Source organism: Erythranthe guttata, chromosome 12, assembly GCF_056151865.1.
Source record: "Erythranthe guttata isolate IM_541 chromosome 12, IM_541, whole genome shotgun sequence".
NCBI lineage: Eukaryota > Viridiplantae > Streptophyta > Magnoliopsida > Lamiales > Phrymaceae > Erythranthe > Erythranthe guttata.
Window position 1 is genome coordinate 18,267,213 of NC_142544.1, and position 16,162 is coordinate 18,283,374.

Below are 16,162 nucleotides of genomic sequence, written 5' to 3' on the forward strand. Positions count from 1 at the left end.
ATCGCATTATCCTCGCTGTATTTCTCTGTGGCTATAATAAAACCAAAATTGGGAACATAAAATCGAATGAAATTGAAAAACAAAAAATAACTTTGTAGTTTTTTTGGGCAAATGGCAAGTCATATTCTGGTGTATGGCATTGGGGCATTGTCTCTTTCCCGCCGCTCTTGCAGAGTAGTGAGTGAATTGGCAGCGGCAGGCGGCGGCGGCGGCCTGAGGTGGCAAGTTCTGGAGCAAGTTGACAAGGAATTGAGCCAGGGGAACGATAGGGCTGCTTTGAATCTCGTGAAGGATTTTCAGGCCAAATCCGGCGGCCTCCGCTGCTTCGGCGCCGCTCGTCAGGTTCTCACTCACTTTCCAGTTTGATTTCTTTGTCGGAACCCTACAAAAAAAAGAATCTTTGCTTTGATATTGGAATAACTTAATTACATACCTTGATTGCAGATTCCACAAAGGCTGTACACACTAGACGAGTTAAAACTGAATGGAATCGAAACTACGTCTCTTTTATCGCCTGTAGACAGCACGCTAGGTTCTATAGAGAGGGGCATTCAGGCTGCTGCTATTGCAGGTGGAATTGCTGCATGGAATGTGTTTGATTTAAGTCCTCAACAAATCTTTTATCTATCTCTTGGATTGTTGTTTTTATGGACCTTGGATGCGGTATGCTAAACCTAAACTATGCATTTACGAACTTTCATGATTTCGATTTACATTATCGTTGTTTCACGTTTTGTGCTCGCCTCTTCGTTTCTGTGATGGTTCGTCAGTTGGACACTAAAGATTTGTGAATCGCTCTTGTGCTACTAAAAGGTCTATAATGAACTTAGATTAGGAACTAGTAAGTGTATTGATTGGTGTTTTGTTATCAGTACAAAAAACCCTGGAGCCTTTTGTGTATTGTGCCCTTTTGGCGTTTCTTTGTCCTTCTTAGAGATCATAAGCCGACCTTCATATAGTTAACTGTTTGCTTTAAAGTGATCATGCATAGGTTTCTTTCAATGGCGGTATCAGTTTCTTGATTCTCGATACACTTGGCCACTCAATCAGCAAAAAGTACAACAACAGGGTTGCTCAAGTAAGAATTCTCTCCAGCCCGTTCAGTTATTTTTCGGTTTTTAAGCATTTTATGGTGATAGATTCTCTTATTTATCTAATTCACAATGAAATTTCTTGATTGTTTCCTTATATGACTTGTAGCACGAGGCAGGCCATTTCTTGATTGCATACTTACTTGGAATCCTTCCCAAGGGATATTCGCTTACCAGTTTGGATGCTTTGAAGAAGGAAGGATCGCTCAACGTTCAAGCTGGGACTGCGTTTGTGGACTTTGAATTTCTCGAGGAAGTCAGTTTACTTGAACCAATCTATAACTTATGTTCTACTTTGTTGCTCGTATCTTTTTTTTTTTTCTCACTGTTTATATTTCAGTTTTCAGCTTATTATTTAAATACGTGCTCGTCAAATTGGAACTGTATTAATGCCATGTCCTTAATACCAGTTGGTAGTGCACATGAAAATAAAGAAGCTCTTAACCATCATAAACTGCAACTGATTGTCGACTCTTTGCACAATCATATGCTTTGAAATCGAAGTGTTTCATGTTTTCAACCTTTTCACTGATATGCAACATTAAGTCAAAGAATAAATCCCATTTAAAACGTAATTAAGTATCACGGAAACAGATTCTTTTAACTAGTATAATATCTAAAATGCTCGAATTGTTACCGAAATACTTGTGCAATCTCCCCCTAGACCAAAATGGTAAAATAAACCTATCTCGAATTCTTCAAGTTTGAGATTTGTTTAGAAAATCTATGTATCAAGCATATAATATGATATGAAATCCCATTGATAACATGCAAATTAATTTGAAGTTACTGCTCAAAAACAGGATAGTATATACACCATGCTTTATTTGTGTTCTGATTCAACTCTGTTTCTCCATTTCAGGTGAGCAAAGGAAAAGTATCAGCCACTGTAAGTTCACTTCTTTACACAACGTTACTGACGTCTTTTTCGTTACTTCTCTTGACTTACGACAAGTGTACATTATCTGCAGACACTAAACAGATTCTCGTGTATAGCGTTAGCTGGTGTGGCAACAGAGTATATTCTCTATGGTACTGCAGAAGGAGGCCTTTCGGATATCAACACGGTTTCGTTTCTCACCCAAGAACAATAATTTTTTTTATTTCTGACTATGGCTAAAAATATATTTCAAGAAAGTTAAAAGTTCTGAGATAATATTTTCTTGGTGACAGCTGGACAATTTACTTAAGGGCTTGGGGTTTACTCAGAAGAAGGCAGATGGGCAAGTAAGATGGGCTATTCTTAACACTGTCTTAATTCTTCGTCGCCATGAAAAAGCTCGAGCAAATCTTGCCGAAGCCATGTCTGAAGGACTATCTGTGGGCTCTTGTCTTGACATAATTGAGAAAACCACAGATGTAGCTGATCTGTAGTATGTTCGATACACATTCATATATGTTTTTTTTTTTTTTTTGGCCGAAAACTGAAATTGTGAAAATAAAATAACTGCGGAAAACTGAAAAATAGCAACTAAAAGCTTTTTCGAGCACGAAAACCAAGTTGCGGAACCGAAGGAATTTTGTCTAATAGATGTTATATCGAATGAAATATATATACATAGATATAGTGTGAAATGAAATGCAAGTGAGATTCTGATGTTAAATGAGGGGCATTTCAGACATTTTTAAACGAAACTTAAAATGAGGGAGTTCAGTGACCAAAATATACAATTAGGGACTGAACCGTATATGAAACTAATTTCCTGAGAAAATACACCTTGATTATTGTGTATGCAATCAATTCAATTATTTAAAAAAAAAAAAAAAAAAAAAGAAAAAAAAGGGAAAATGAAATTGGGAATATAATTATTAACACTTAACAGTCAGGGATTTAATATCCATGAAAGTGTGGAATTCTTATTGTCAGGCAGGCAGGCTTGACTGTGATTGGCCAAGTCAAACTGTGTAATTTCCTCCATCGTCTACCCTACTACCCCACTACCCACCCACCCCACCCCCAAAATCCAATTCCCAGATTCATTCCTCTCTGAGAATCCTGCCTCCATTTTTTCCGGCGAGCCCCACCAATAGAGGATTTTGATCGATGGCGGTGCAATGGATTTTGGTGTGCCATGGATTGATAACACTGTTGGTAATGGTATCATTCCTCTGCGGACAGTGGCCCATTTTCCAGGGCACCTTCATTCAGCGCATCCACTCCTTCATCACTTTCGGCGCCTACGATTATTTCCGGTACTCTTCCTGTTTTCCTGCTTGTTTATTATAATAATTATTATATGACGATCCATTATTCACTGATTTGCATTTTCGTTGTTCTGTGGTTTTCGGCGCAGACGGTTCGTTCATTTAGCGTGCGGGTCTAGAGGTACTGATGCGCTTTACTCTGTTGAGTACTATTGTTGCGATCGCCCCAATCCAATTATTCAGGTATTTTCTACTTTTTTTTTTCTGTGAAAATTGGATTATACTGTTCCCCTGATAATCCTTTGGAGTTTGGATGGTTTTAGTTGGTTCATTTGATTTTGTAAATGATGTTTGTTTTAGTTGCCGGAAGTGTTTCCAACTTGAATTATCACTTATAAAAATTGTTTATGGGAGTTTAGTATTTTAGTGACGATATATGAGCTTATTTTGTTCGTTGGCGTGGCTATAATTGTTGTAGTTCTTATTCATAGTGATGTATGGCAGAATGGCATGTAGTTATGATCATCACCATATCATTATTAAAATTTATCAAATTTAAATTATGGAATACACAGAAACTTCTAACAACCTAGCTAACATCGTCCACACGATAGGACTAGAATATGTAACGTTGGATATAAAATTATTTCTTACAGGAGATTGCCCGATTGGACATATCGCAATGTAAATGGATGGAGAACAAAATCTTATAATTCACTTCCTGAAAGTGTAGTATCCACTATCCACAACTTTGGCCCATATTGTCCGAGTAGCATTACAATCAAGAGTCATGTCTGTTTTTCCGTTAACTGTAAAAGTTCACTTTCTTCCTCCTCCCATTTGATTTCTTGGCCCAAAAATTAGTATCAGCTTTTTGAACAATTTGTCTCCCAAAACCATCCTAAACTTCACGAGTTCAGATTCCATTTTGTTCTTCATTTGTGCAGAAGGTTTACTTTCCCTCCTCCAGCAATAAGAACAGAGGAAGTAAGTGATGTTTTGGTGACATAGATGAGCTTATGTCTCAGCTATTCACCAAATGCCACTCAAGAAAACCCCTTCCAAGTGTTGTAGTGGCCTTAACTTGAGAAGTAAGTTCAATTTTTTGGTGAACATAAAAATAACAAGAGAATCATATTGTCCAAATCATTTATAGAAGAACAGTTTTTTCTCTAAATATTACAACTTTGATTTTACTAACTCTTTTAGAACTTACTTGCTGAACATTAGAATTCTATTTAGGATTAGAGACCTGAACTTTTGTACTCAGTGGAGAGAAGCTTCATTAGCCTCTATTTCTCCTTCGTGCAGGTGTTATATTTGTTAATAATTGGAGGAACTTATTACTTCATCGTACAGTCATCCTTCGGCTACATTCCGGGTTATTACTTAAGTGCAGTGCACAGGTATCTTCTGCATTCTTATGCGTGCTGTTGTGTACTTAAGGATGTATATTGGTTCACTGAAAATTATGTTCTGACAGGTACACGAGCTTCTTGGCAGTTGGAGTGGGTATTCTACTCTTTCTGTTGACTAGCTTTTCTGATCCAGGGGTCGTGAATTCTGCCAATGTTTCTCAATACCTTTCTGCTTATCCATATGACAACATTATCTTCTCAGAGAAAGAATGTTCTACCTGTAAGATCCCCAAGTAAGATCATTGTTCTGGTTGTCAGATGTCCGAAACAGTCCTAACAAAATTACAAACTGGATTTAATTTGCTTCTTGCATGATCAGGCCTGCTAGGTCAAAGCACTGCAGCATATGTGATCGCTGTGTTGCTCGGTTTGACCATCATTGTGCATGGATGGTATGCTCACCCAACTTCCTTTCTAATATTATTAAGGACAATTTGTTTTATTTTTTTTTAATTCTATCTTCTTTGTAGAACAACTGCATTGGAGAGAGAAATACAAGATACTTCATGGCTTTTATCATTTGGTGAGTAATTAACTTAGCCAGAAAAATATTTATATGATGTGGATATTGAGATGAAAACATTTAGGCAGATATATACAAAAACAAGAAGGAATACGTAAATATGTTGGCAACTCAATCATAGGAAAGTGTCTGAAAATCCACTTGGGATGGTTAGTTGTTGGCCCTTTGATACAAACAACAGTTAGAAAGATTGAATGATTCGGGATACCAAGTAGACGAAGAGTGACCAAATCACACTGGACTAGATTACTAGAAATTAGGAAAATCTTTGCAGTTTAGTTCTAAATATGGCACTGGAATTTGGAAAAAATGGATCCATATGGAATATTTCCATGACAGTAGACTGTAGAGTTGTAAATTAGGCAATTCTTCATCTATTGGTATTTTTTCAGATCAGAATCAATAGAATTGAAAATGTAGAATGTGAAATACCATCAAGACATGATGATTCTGAGTTTTTTTGGGTCAAATCTGGATTGCCCTTAAATTATTTCTAAATTCTTATGCAGGCATTTTCTCATTTGCATGTATGGAATTGTTGCGCTTGCATTGATTCTCGCTGGTAGGATGAAAGAATTACAAGTTATCCACATTCTAACAGGTTTGTTTGGTGCAATTCCAAGACAATCGTTGGTGGTCCTGGAGGTATCTCTAATGGCTGAAATGAATTAACTCTCTTTCTCTTGATGTTACAGATTATTACGGCATTGAAAATTCTTTCAGAAAGTTGGCCCCACTTGTTCTACAGGTAAACTACAAACTGTAAAGGGTTCGGTTTCTTCAACCTTTAGCAAAGATTATTATCTGCCACACCAACCATTGCACCAATTCAGTTTGACCCGTACGGGATTCCATCCATTAGAGGAATTCTCCCTGCTTATGTCAGAGGAACCTTGAAAAACTTCTCATTTCCGTTTATTTTGGTTGTCAGTACATGAAAAAAGTAGGTGAATTTATACTGCATAGATGAGTAAGATATCGGTATATTCCTTGAAGTATGATTATTCTTGTTACGCTATCTCTCTGATTTCAATCATCTTGTTTATGACAGTGGTTGTCGAACTCATATAACACGCAAATCCTTATTATGGTGTTCTTGGCCGTAGTTTCTCTGCTCTTAGGTGGCTTCTTCACATACCATGCTAAACTCTGTCTCACGAACACTACCACAAACGAGGTACATCTTTTCACATTTATTTTTCAATAGAGTTGGTTGTTACTCTTTACAGAATTGATACAAAATTTAACAACAGGATGTTCATGTAGAAGTAACAATATTTGAGTTTGGTATTGATCCCTTGTTAAACTGCAGAGTTTTAAATGGCAAGAGCAGCTGAGCTGGCAAAGGAAGGTAAACGAGGCAAAGGCAAGTGCAGAAGCTTTGAAAGCTAGTTTAGGTGAACTAGATCAAGAAAATAAGCCTCGGGAGAGTAAATGGCGAACTTTTTTCAGAAGATCTCGTCTGCAAGAACTTGAATTAGTCAAGAATAACATATACGATAAGGGCTTTCTACACAATATTTACGAGGTTGCCATTCCCTTCTCAACGAGGCGGTCATTTTTAGTAAACAAACCGAAATCAGGTTAAGGTGCCTCCCTCGTGGTTACTAATATCAAACTAAACCGAATCCTCGCTTACACTACTAGGTTAGTTTTGTAGTCGATGCATTCGTTCCTCCATTTTTGTGGTGCTCTGATATGATTGATTATTCTTGATTTGTCCAAAGATGTAAATTTGTATCAGTGGACTTAGAATTTGTCCCAAGCAGTTTTGTACATGGATTTGTAGCCATAATAATTCTTGATTGTTTCTTTTATGAATATTAAAAATTAAAAATAATTTAAAATTGAGAATTAAAAATTTGAAATTCAAGTAAATGTGAAAATAAATTCATCAAAGAATGCTCAACTATCCCCTTTGAATTTTGAACGGTCTTCCAATATGAGATCCAACTAAAACATCTAAATCTCACCTCATTCGGTATTAATCGTTCTACGGTTAAACTTCTATAAATAATACAATCATGACTAATAAAATTTTATTAATTTAGTGAAATATTAAATTATTAATCTAATAATTTAATACGTTTTTACCAAGTCGGGACTCGAATAAATTATTATATAAGCAAGATTATTTATTTATCAATATTTTACATTAGTTCCATTGATATACTTAAGCAAGATTATTAATTATTATAGATTATTTTTCCCCTTTTTATTTAATTTTTACTTTTATTGAATTTATGAAGGAACTAACTACATTGAATAATGTTTTGTAGGTGACCAAACAAGACAAACTGCAGTCTTCACCAACTCTTTCATAAACCCTAACCCCTCTCTCCTGGCATCCACGCCTCTTACCAATCCTCTCAAGGTTCGAGTTTCTCTTATGTTTATTTATTTATTTATTTTACATTAAATGTGAATTTCTTTTCTCGTTTCATGGTGTAATTTTTTACTTTTTTTTTTTTTCTGGTAATTTCTTAGATTTAATTTTTTTTTTCTTTCATTCGTCATCCATTTCTAGTTGGATACTGAATCTATGAACTAGTAGTAACTTGTGAAGTGTGCGATAATTCATTTTTTTGTTTTTTTTAGGTTAATGAAAATGGCGCCGCCGATGAATTAATGGAATATATGGGATTCCTGAATCATTTCTTAGATTGGAATTTTTAGATTTTCATTTAATTACACACACATTTGCTGGTTTTAATTTCTTAGATTGGTTCGTTTTGTAGCACTATCTCGTGTTTCCGAACGATATTTATTTCGAATGCCTCTGCATTTTGACTTAATAATTTTGGATGAATATAATATAATATTTGATGAACAACAGGATTAAAGAATCTACGAGGTAGAAGTTTATATCCCCGTTTCTTAATTGAGGGAACCAGAAATGGCCTATTCAGTTCTACCCCAGAAGTCGATGATCGAGGTTCTTAATTTGCATCGAACAAACTCAGTCTCCAACCAATCGGATCTCAGTTACTGCACCACTCATTATTCTAGAACATGTACGAGGGCTCCGATCAGCTGTTCGCGTGTGGGCGATTGCAAAACTCAATCCAATCCATGGAGGACGGAGATTAATGGTACAGGAGCAAGGCTTTCTTTGTTCAGGTGTAAAGTGCACCAAGCAGCTGTTTCTATCGATCGAACAACTGAGGATAGTCAACAGCAAGAACAGAAATTGGACGGGAAAACGACGTCCAGCGAGAAGAAATTCAACACCCAAATCCATTCAAACAAAAAAAATTCCTACCCTTCGACGTTTTCTCACAGAGGACCCTACGCTGAAAACGACGAGAAGACCAACAACGAAATCCTCCAAAGCTTATGCTGCCGCGGCAAATTACTCGACGCAGTAAAAATGGTGGATGTGATGACTCGCAACAGTCAAATTCCCGATTTTCCGTCCTGTGTAAAGTTGATCAGAGGCCTAACCAATGTCGACCGAACGGACAAAGCTGCTAAGGTTCTCCAGCTAATGGTTATGACAGGTGGGGTCCCTGATGTAATTACATACAACATGTTCATCGGTGGTTTGTGTAGGAAACGGCACCTCAGTGCTGCTGTCGATGTATTGGAAGGCATGAGCTTGAGTGGCTGCCCTCCAGATATTATCACTTTCAACACGATAATACGAGCCATGTTCGATCATGGTAAGTTCGACGAGGCTGTCGACTTTTGGAAAGACCAGTTGAGAAAGGGATGCCCTCCTTATGTAATAACCTACACAATCCTTATCGAGTTGGTGTGTCAGCATGTTGGAGTTGCTCGTGCTTTAGAGATCATGGATGACCTGGCGGTTGAGGGTTGTTATCCAGATCTTGTGACATACAATTCGATGGTCAATCTTACTTGTAAGAAGGGTGAGTACGAGGACACCTCGTTGATTGTATGTAATCTTCTTTCACGTGGGATGGAGCCGAATGCTGTTACGTACAACACGCTTCTACATTCTCTTTGCACTTACGGATGTTGGGAAGAAGTGGACGAAATCCTCGTTTTCATGAACGAAACATCAAATCCTCCCACGGTTATTACTTACAATATCTTGATTAACGGTCTGTGCAAGCACGGCTTGCTCGATCGAGCGATTGACTTTTTAGTTGAGATGATTTCGCATGACTATTGTCCTGATATTATTACTTACAATACGCTTCTGCGTGCGCTTTGTAAGGAGGAAATGATAGATGAAGCTGTCGAAGTTCTTCGTTGGTTGAGCGATAGAGGCTTCTCTCCGACTTTAATCACTTACAATATCGTGATTGATGGATTGGCAAAGCTTGGTTTCATGGAGAAGACAATGGAAGTGTACGCACGCATGGTGGAACGTGGGCCCCGCCCTGATGATGTCACATATCGGTGTCTGATATGGGGGTTCTGTCGGGCGGATCTTGTTGGAGAAGCTATTGAGTTGCTGCACGCGATCGGTAGTAATAGCAGGCGAAGGATAAGAGAGAACTGTTACAGATTCTTGATTCATAGATTGTGCCAGATGAAAGAAGTTGACTCTGCGGTCCGAGTTGTGGAAATGTTGACTTCGAGTAGAGGCAAGTATAAGCCCACGTCGTGTTCGAATATTGTTCAGGGGATATACTCTTCGGGTATGAAAGACGAAGCTACTGAGTTGCAGCAGAAGTTGATAGAGAAGAAGCTTTTCAAATAATAAGACTTTTGTATTACCGAGCAAGAAATACGAAAACGAGGTGGATGTCGATTAGCTAGTTCGAATCGAATATTGTATAAGAAACATGGAAAGATTTTAATGTCTGGTCTTCAGACATTGTTGTCTGATGAAGCTCTAATGATATTTTTTTTTTTTTGAAAAGCTGAGAGCAAGTAACAATCTGTGTATGCATTTTTCGAGTATTTTTAATATTTTGTTTATTTTTTTTTTGAACTAGATTGCATTAATTATAGATAGATAATATATTTCTAGATTTGTATGTGTAAATGAGTTGCATGGTCGGATACCCATTTATTAAATCGGTACTCATTCCGTATAGTAAACTCGAAAAGGGTAAAACCGGAATCAATCAAAACTGTGACAAATGGTATTTCTACGAAAACCATAACATAACCATAATGGTTTCGGTAGCGAGTTATAAGCGGTTTGAAGAAGCACACACACACACACACACACAAAACTACCCGATTCCGGTTTAAATGTAAAATGTCTAAACTACCCCTGAAATATTATTTTTTGCAAGGTACGTGAAATGTCGAGGAAAAGAAAAATTTAATTTAGAAAGTAAGATGTAACAACTTATAAGCTCAAACTTGTAAGCTAGCTGTCAAAAAAAAAAAAGGGTAAAGTTCATTTTACCTACCTGAACTATACCCAACGTATAAAATACCCCCCTGAACTTCGAAATGAAACGAATCAGCCCCTCTGTTAAAATTCCGTCCATACTTGCTGACATGGCACTTTGACCTTTTGAATTATATTTGCTGGCATTACAGTTGGCTTTTTTCAGACGATTTTACCCCTCCAGTGCACTTTCATTTATAATTGCTAATTAGAGGGGTTTTAGCCCAATTTTAATTTTGCAATTTTTCACAAATTTAAATTTTTTTTCTCACCATGACAATTAATTCTTTACTACAATTTAAATTTCGATAAAAAATTTGTCACGTGTGTCTATTCCAAATTATATAAACCAGTTAATACAATTAGATGGTTGCCTTTTATTTTTCATCAAATAAATAATTAAAGTAAACTGTTGAATAAAAATAGTTCATTTTTATTTTAAATTGAAATTTAATTTTAAAATTAAAGTAATCCAATTAAATGGGAAAAAAATAATTAAAAAGAAGGCCCATCTTCCCAACGTCATCTTCTCCGCCGGATACCCCATATCACGGTGATTCCAACATTCATCTGCATCAAAGAAATTTTAGCAGAAAAACCACTATGAAGTAACCCATCATCGCTCCCTAATTCGATTTTTTTCAAGATTTCAATTCCTCGAGGACAAACGCCAATGAGAAACAAACTCGGAGGGAAACCAAACAGAACCCAATACAAGGTCCCAAAGTCGAAAATTGGGGCACACAAGAAAGGGGCTGATGTTTTAGCCGGATTCTGGCGAGATCTGGGCCGTACGGGGCGGAGCGAAGCCGGAGCTACGGTGGTTTCGCAACAATGAGTTCGAATTTCTTATGGGTTTCATCTTTCCGGCCGTTGCCGCTGACTGAAATCCAAATAGGGGTTTGGGTGGGAAGTGAACTGACTGTTTCATCTTCTACGGTGTGCGTGAGGGAGAAGAAAGAAAGGGGTGAGGGAGAAAAAAATGGAGAAATAATATGGATGGGCAAAAGTGTAAAAACACTTAAAAATTAACGGAGTTAAATATTTAACGACATTTAACGTTGACTCAAAACTCGGAGGGGCTGATTCGGTTCATTTTGAAGTTCAGGGGGGTATTTTATACGTAGGGTATAGTTCAGGTAGGTAAAATGAACTTTACCCAAAAAAAAACCTATAAGCTCAAACTTGTCGCTTATAAGTATTTTGTAATTCCACCAACTTTGAAATGTCAGTTTGTAAACCCCGCTCATTTCATTTTGCTTCTTCGTCCAAGTTTGCTCTGTCAGTTTGAAAAGTGAAAACCCTTTTTTCGACGTCGGAATTTTACTCGCCGGCTCTCGATCTCTCTTTCTCCAGCCACTGCGTTCTCTGTTTCCGCCGGAACATGGATCCCGACGTCAGAATTACTCGATCGCCCGCTCACTCCTCCTCTAACTCCACCGCCTTCTCTGTTTCCGCCCTCAATAATGTACTGGTATCAGGAATGCACGGCCTCGGGGTCGAAATAGGTACTGTGTCGATAATCGTTAATTTTTTTTTATTTTTTTTGGTTTGAATACATGCAATAATCGTTAATTAATAGGTACTGTGTTGATAATCGTTAATTAATACGCTTAATTAGTGTTATTAATCCTTAATTGATGTGTTAATTACCCTTTAACCCCTCCCGTTTCCGCTTAATTATCGATATTTGAACCTAATTAGTGGTAATTACTCTTTAACCCTCATTTGTGTGTGCGCGCGCGACATGCATTAATTATATATTTTCGCCTTTTATTTTCCAGCGAAAAATCTTATAATTGCTGGTGTTAAAAACCTTACCTTACATGACTACAACAAGGTGGAGCTGTGGGACTTTTCTGGTAGTTTTGTGTTTCATGAGGAGGATTTAGGGATAAACAGGGCAGTGGTTTGCCGCCCTAAATTACAAGAAATCAATGAGACTGTCAAAATTTCTGTATTAACCTCAACTTTGGTTAAAGAAGATCTCAAGGACTTCAAGGTAGTCCGCTTTTTTTTTCGTTTTTAATTTTTTTTTATGTTTCCATATTTATCATTACAATTGCATAGCCTGCTTTTCATTTATTTTCATTATGGCTTTGCTTGTAGGTTGTCGTATTTACCGATTTGCTGTTAGAGAAAGCAATGGAGTTTGATGATTATTGCCATGAGCAAAACCCTCCGATCGCATTCATTTTGTCAGATGTTCGAGGCCTTTACGGCAGAATTTTCTGCGACTTCGGTCCCGATTTTGAATTCCTAGATGCTAACGCCGAGGGGAAGGCTTACAGAGCAATGATTTCAAATGTTTCTACAGCACCGGACGCTATAAAAGTGGATTGTCATGTTGTCGAGGGTCAGGACGTGAAGTTTCAGCAAGGTGATGAAGTTGTGTTCTCTAACGGGAAGCGCATGATAGGATTGCATGATGGAAAACCGAAAAAAGTAATGGGTGTGGATCTTCCTTCTAAATTCTACATTCGAAACGATCCTACAAATCCTCCTCTAGATGGGACCGAGGTTGTTGTCACAAAAGTGACACGTAAATTGTTGAAGTTCAAGACATTGAGAACCTTTTTGAATGATCGACTTTCGAATCCTAACATAAAGATCACTATCTACCCCTTGTTACATCAAGCTTTAGATACGTTCAGAGCAAACTTGGGACGTTTTCCTAATGCTGGATCAAAGGAAGATGCTGAAAAAATAATTGCTCTAGTAACTGATCTTAACAATGAGTGGCCTAATGATATGCGGGCAACAGTTGATGCAGAGCTTCTTAGGCATTTTACCTTTGGCGCTAGAGCTGTTTTAAGTCCCGTGGCTGCCGTGATTGGTGGTTTAACTGCTCAACAAGTTTTGAATACTTGCTCAGGAAACTTCCACCCGATGTTTCAGGTCGGATATGGTCTTTTGTGTTGAACCTCTTGTTTACTTAATTGTCAGTTGCATGGTCTTTCTTGTTCATTTAATCGTCAATTATATGGTATTCTGTGTTGAACTTGACTTGTTCATTTAATCGTCAATTATATGGTATTTTGTGTTGAACTTGACTTGGTCACTTAATTGTCAATTATATGGTATTTTGTGTTGAACTTGACTTGGTTACTTAATTGTCAATTATATGGTATTTTGTGTTGAACTTGACTTGGTTACTTAATTGTCAATTATATGGTATTTTGTGTTGAACTTGACTTTGTTACTTAATTGTCAATTATATGGTCTGTTGTGCTGAACCTGACTTGGTTACTTAACTGTCAATTATATTGTCTTTTCTGTTGAACGTGACTTATTTACTTAATGGTACTGATTCAAGCATTCTTACGATAAACAGTGTCAACATTTCAACCTTTTAAGACCCTCAAATTTGGATCCTAATGACCTGAAGCCCATCAATTCTCGTTATGACGCCCAAGTATCTGTATTTGGGGCGAAGATACAGAAGAAATTGTCGGCGGCAAATGTGTTGATTGTGGGGTGTGGTTCCATAAGTTGTGAATATTTGAAGAATCTTACTTCGATGGGAGTTTGCTGTGATAAATTGGGTAAGTTGACTGTTACAGATGATGCTCTCGTAAGAGAGAGCGACCCCAATAGACATCTAATGTTTCGTGATCAGAATATTGGTCAGGCAAAGTCTGTGGTCGCCGTCGCAGCGGCTAGGTCAATCAATCCAAATCTTCGTGCCGAGGCTTTACAAGAGCGTCTTTGCCCTGAAACTGAAAGCGTTTTCGACTACGAGTTTTGGAAGAAGATAGACATAGTCCTCACTACAAGTTCAATAACCAATTCAGTTTATGTTGGTGAAAGATGTTTCTATTTCGGGAATGCGCTCCTAACCTCAGAATTGGCTGGTCCAAAGATCTTTAGTAGAACAATTATCCCTCACATAACAAATCACTTTCTTGTATCATTGAAATATCCACTGCGGGTGAACGACATTGAAGCATGTGTCTGGTTGGCTGAACGTGGGCTTAATGAGCTAATTGTGGCAGCTGCAGTAGAGCTTCCTAAATTTATAAGTGATCCAAATGGATACATCACTGATTTGAGGCATGAGTCGCAAGCGTTCAAAATATTTGAAATGGTTCTTGAAAATCTAGACTATATATTAAACAAGACATTTGAAGATTGTGTTAGATGGGCTCGGTGCAAGTATAATTCCTTCTAACTCTCTCTCTCCTTTTTTTTTTTAGGAATAATTTGAAAAAGTTTCTCTTACTGATTATGTGATCATACCAGGTTCGAGATTCATTTTGTCAACAAGTTCTCTGCCAATGATCCAACTGATATGAGCTTTATCAAGTCAGCATCTATTCTAAGGGCATGGCTTCTCGGCATCGACATCCCTGAGTGGGCGAAGTTTGTAGATAATAATAAGTTCACTGAAGCTATGGAAGGGGTCGAATACAGCAACAATGTTAAAGCCGTCATTGAACCAAACACACCAGCTCGCATGCAAAAGTTGATTGGTGAGCTAATCAACAACTCGAGCCGCTTGCCAAGAAGTTATAGAGTCACCCCATTTAATGATGCCTTTGTACAAAGTTACGGCGAACAAAAACTGATTTTTTCTGTTTCTCTTGTCAACTTATTGGCGAGGAAACATGGGCTTCCTGAAATTCATCCAGAGGAATTTAAGTTTATCCGCAGGACAAATAAGGTTCCCGAGGTCTCCCCAGCTATTGCTTCTGGACTTGCTTGTTTACAGCTATACCAATTTGTTGGTGGAAAGAGAAACCTCAATGACTATTCGAACGTGTTAGTGTCACTCGACAGTTCATACATGAAAATCAGTACTCCGGTGGGAGCCTCAATCATTGGCACCGTTGCGAATACAGCATTGACCCCTTGGGACAAGTGGACTATGTGGGGCGACCCTACTGTCGGCGATTTAATTGCTTTTCTAGAAAATGATGACCTGAGGGTAATCAAGGTGACTTTTGGATGCCACTGTATCTACCTCAGCTCAATTCGTGCACACAACCAAATTTTGGAAACAAAGTTGCTGGATTTGATGAGATATCTTGATAATTTCCAACTGCCAGTGAGGAGTCGCTACAAACTGCTCGTGACTTGTGAGGACAATTCCAGGGCACGTGCTGATATTCCGGTGTACATATACACATCTTTGTGGTAGATTCATTCTCTTATTTTCGCAAATCATATTGAATTTTGGTGATAATTGATATATGTTCTGTTCTGTAAACAATGCCAAGGCTAGTAGTAGCATGAAGTCCCCTTGTTTCTTCGTAATTCAATGCCGAGGCTAGTATCTAGCGTTTTTTGGTTTCTTTGGCCTACATGGAAGTTTAGATACTCGTCTCGTAATTCAAATTTTGGATTTGGCCAAATGGGCATCAAATGTTGATTGGAGGGGTATTGTCCCTCCAAAAGATCTTCCTATTATGTGTTTTTGCGATGGTGGCTCGCCCATCGTTGATGTTTGTAATTTTTCGTTCTATTGAAGTTTCTCATTTTATCGATAAAAAAAAAAAAAAAAAAAGTCCCTTGTTTCTTCTAACGCTACTTTTTCACATATATAATTTGAGATGAATTGATCATTCATGCACAAATCGTAATAATTTGTAATTCGCTCTATTTGGTATACTATTGTTTAGAGGGAATTCCGGAATACATGGTAATATTTGCATGGCAGCGAATATAT

General features: G+C 37.6%; 4 protein-coding genes across 5 annotated transcripts; all 4 read left to right on the top strand.

Moving 5' to 3' along the window:
• The first annotated feature begins 8 nt into the window (after positions 1-8).
• On the top strand, positions 9-2,587 carry LOC105968109 (stress regulated protein). Its single transcript, XM_012992723.2, has 7 exons — positions 9-342; positions 445-663; positions 992-1,078; positions 1,201-1,347; positions 1,954-1,980; positions 2,063-2,158; positions 2,265-2,587. The coding sequence occupies exons 1-7, from the start codon at positions 112-114 to the stop codon at positions 2,463-2,465; spliced, it is 1,008 nt and encodes a 335-aa protein (XP_012848177.2). The 5' UTR covers positions 9-111; the 3' UTR covers positions 2,466-2,587.
• Positions 2,588-2,927: 340 nt separating this feature from the next.
• LOC105968108 (DHHC-type zinc finger family protein) lies at positions 2,928-6,972 on the top strand. The gene is made up of 10 exons (XM_012992722.2): positions 2,928-3,284; positions 3,386-3,479; positions 4,548-4,642; positions 4,720-4,887; positions 4,974-5,046; positions 5,125-5,177; positions 5,687-5,778; positions 5,873-5,925; positions 6,229-6,354; positions 6,490-6,972. Exons 1-10 carry the CDS (start codon positions 3,136-3,138, stop codon positions 6,763-6,765), a joined length of 1,179 nt encoding a protein of 392 aa, XP_012848176.2. The 5' UTR covers positions 2,928-3,135; the 3' UTR covers positions 6,766-6,972.
• Positions 6,973-7,329: 357 nt separating this feature from the next.
• Positions 7,330-10,083, top strand: LOC105968124 (Pentatricopeptide repeat (PPR) superfamily protein). Of its 2 annotated transcripts, none has more exons than XM_012992744.2 (2): positions 7,330-7,551; positions 8,014-10,083. In XM_012992744.2, exon 2 carries the CDS (start codon positions 8,074-8,076, stop codon positions 9,847-9,849), a length of 1,776 nt encoding a protein of 591 aa, XP_012848198.2. In that variant the 5' UTR covers positions 7,330-7,551; positions 8,014-8,073; the 3' UTR covers positions 9,850-10,083. The 2 variants fall into 2 exon arrangements, with proteins under 2 accessions (XP_012848198.2, XP_088682830.1); XM_088826704.1 differs by having other exon boundaries at positions 7,421-7,551; positions 7,776-10,083.
• Positions 10,084-11,721: 1,638 nt separating this feature from the next.
• LOC105968177 (ubiquitin-activating enzyme E1 1) lies at positions 11,722-15,825 on the top strand. The gene is made up of 5 exons (XM_012992799.2): positions 11,722-12,002; positions 12,279-12,496; positions 12,604-13,392; positions 13,829-14,649; positions 14,737-15,825. Exons 1-5 carry the CDS (start codon positions 11,879-11,881, stop codon positions 15,632-15,634), a joined length of 2,850 nt encoding a protein of 949 aa, XP_012848253.2. The 5' UTR covers positions 11,722-11,878; the 3' UTR covers positions 15,635-15,825.
• The last annotated feature ends 337 nt before the right edge of the window (positions 15,826-16,162 follow it).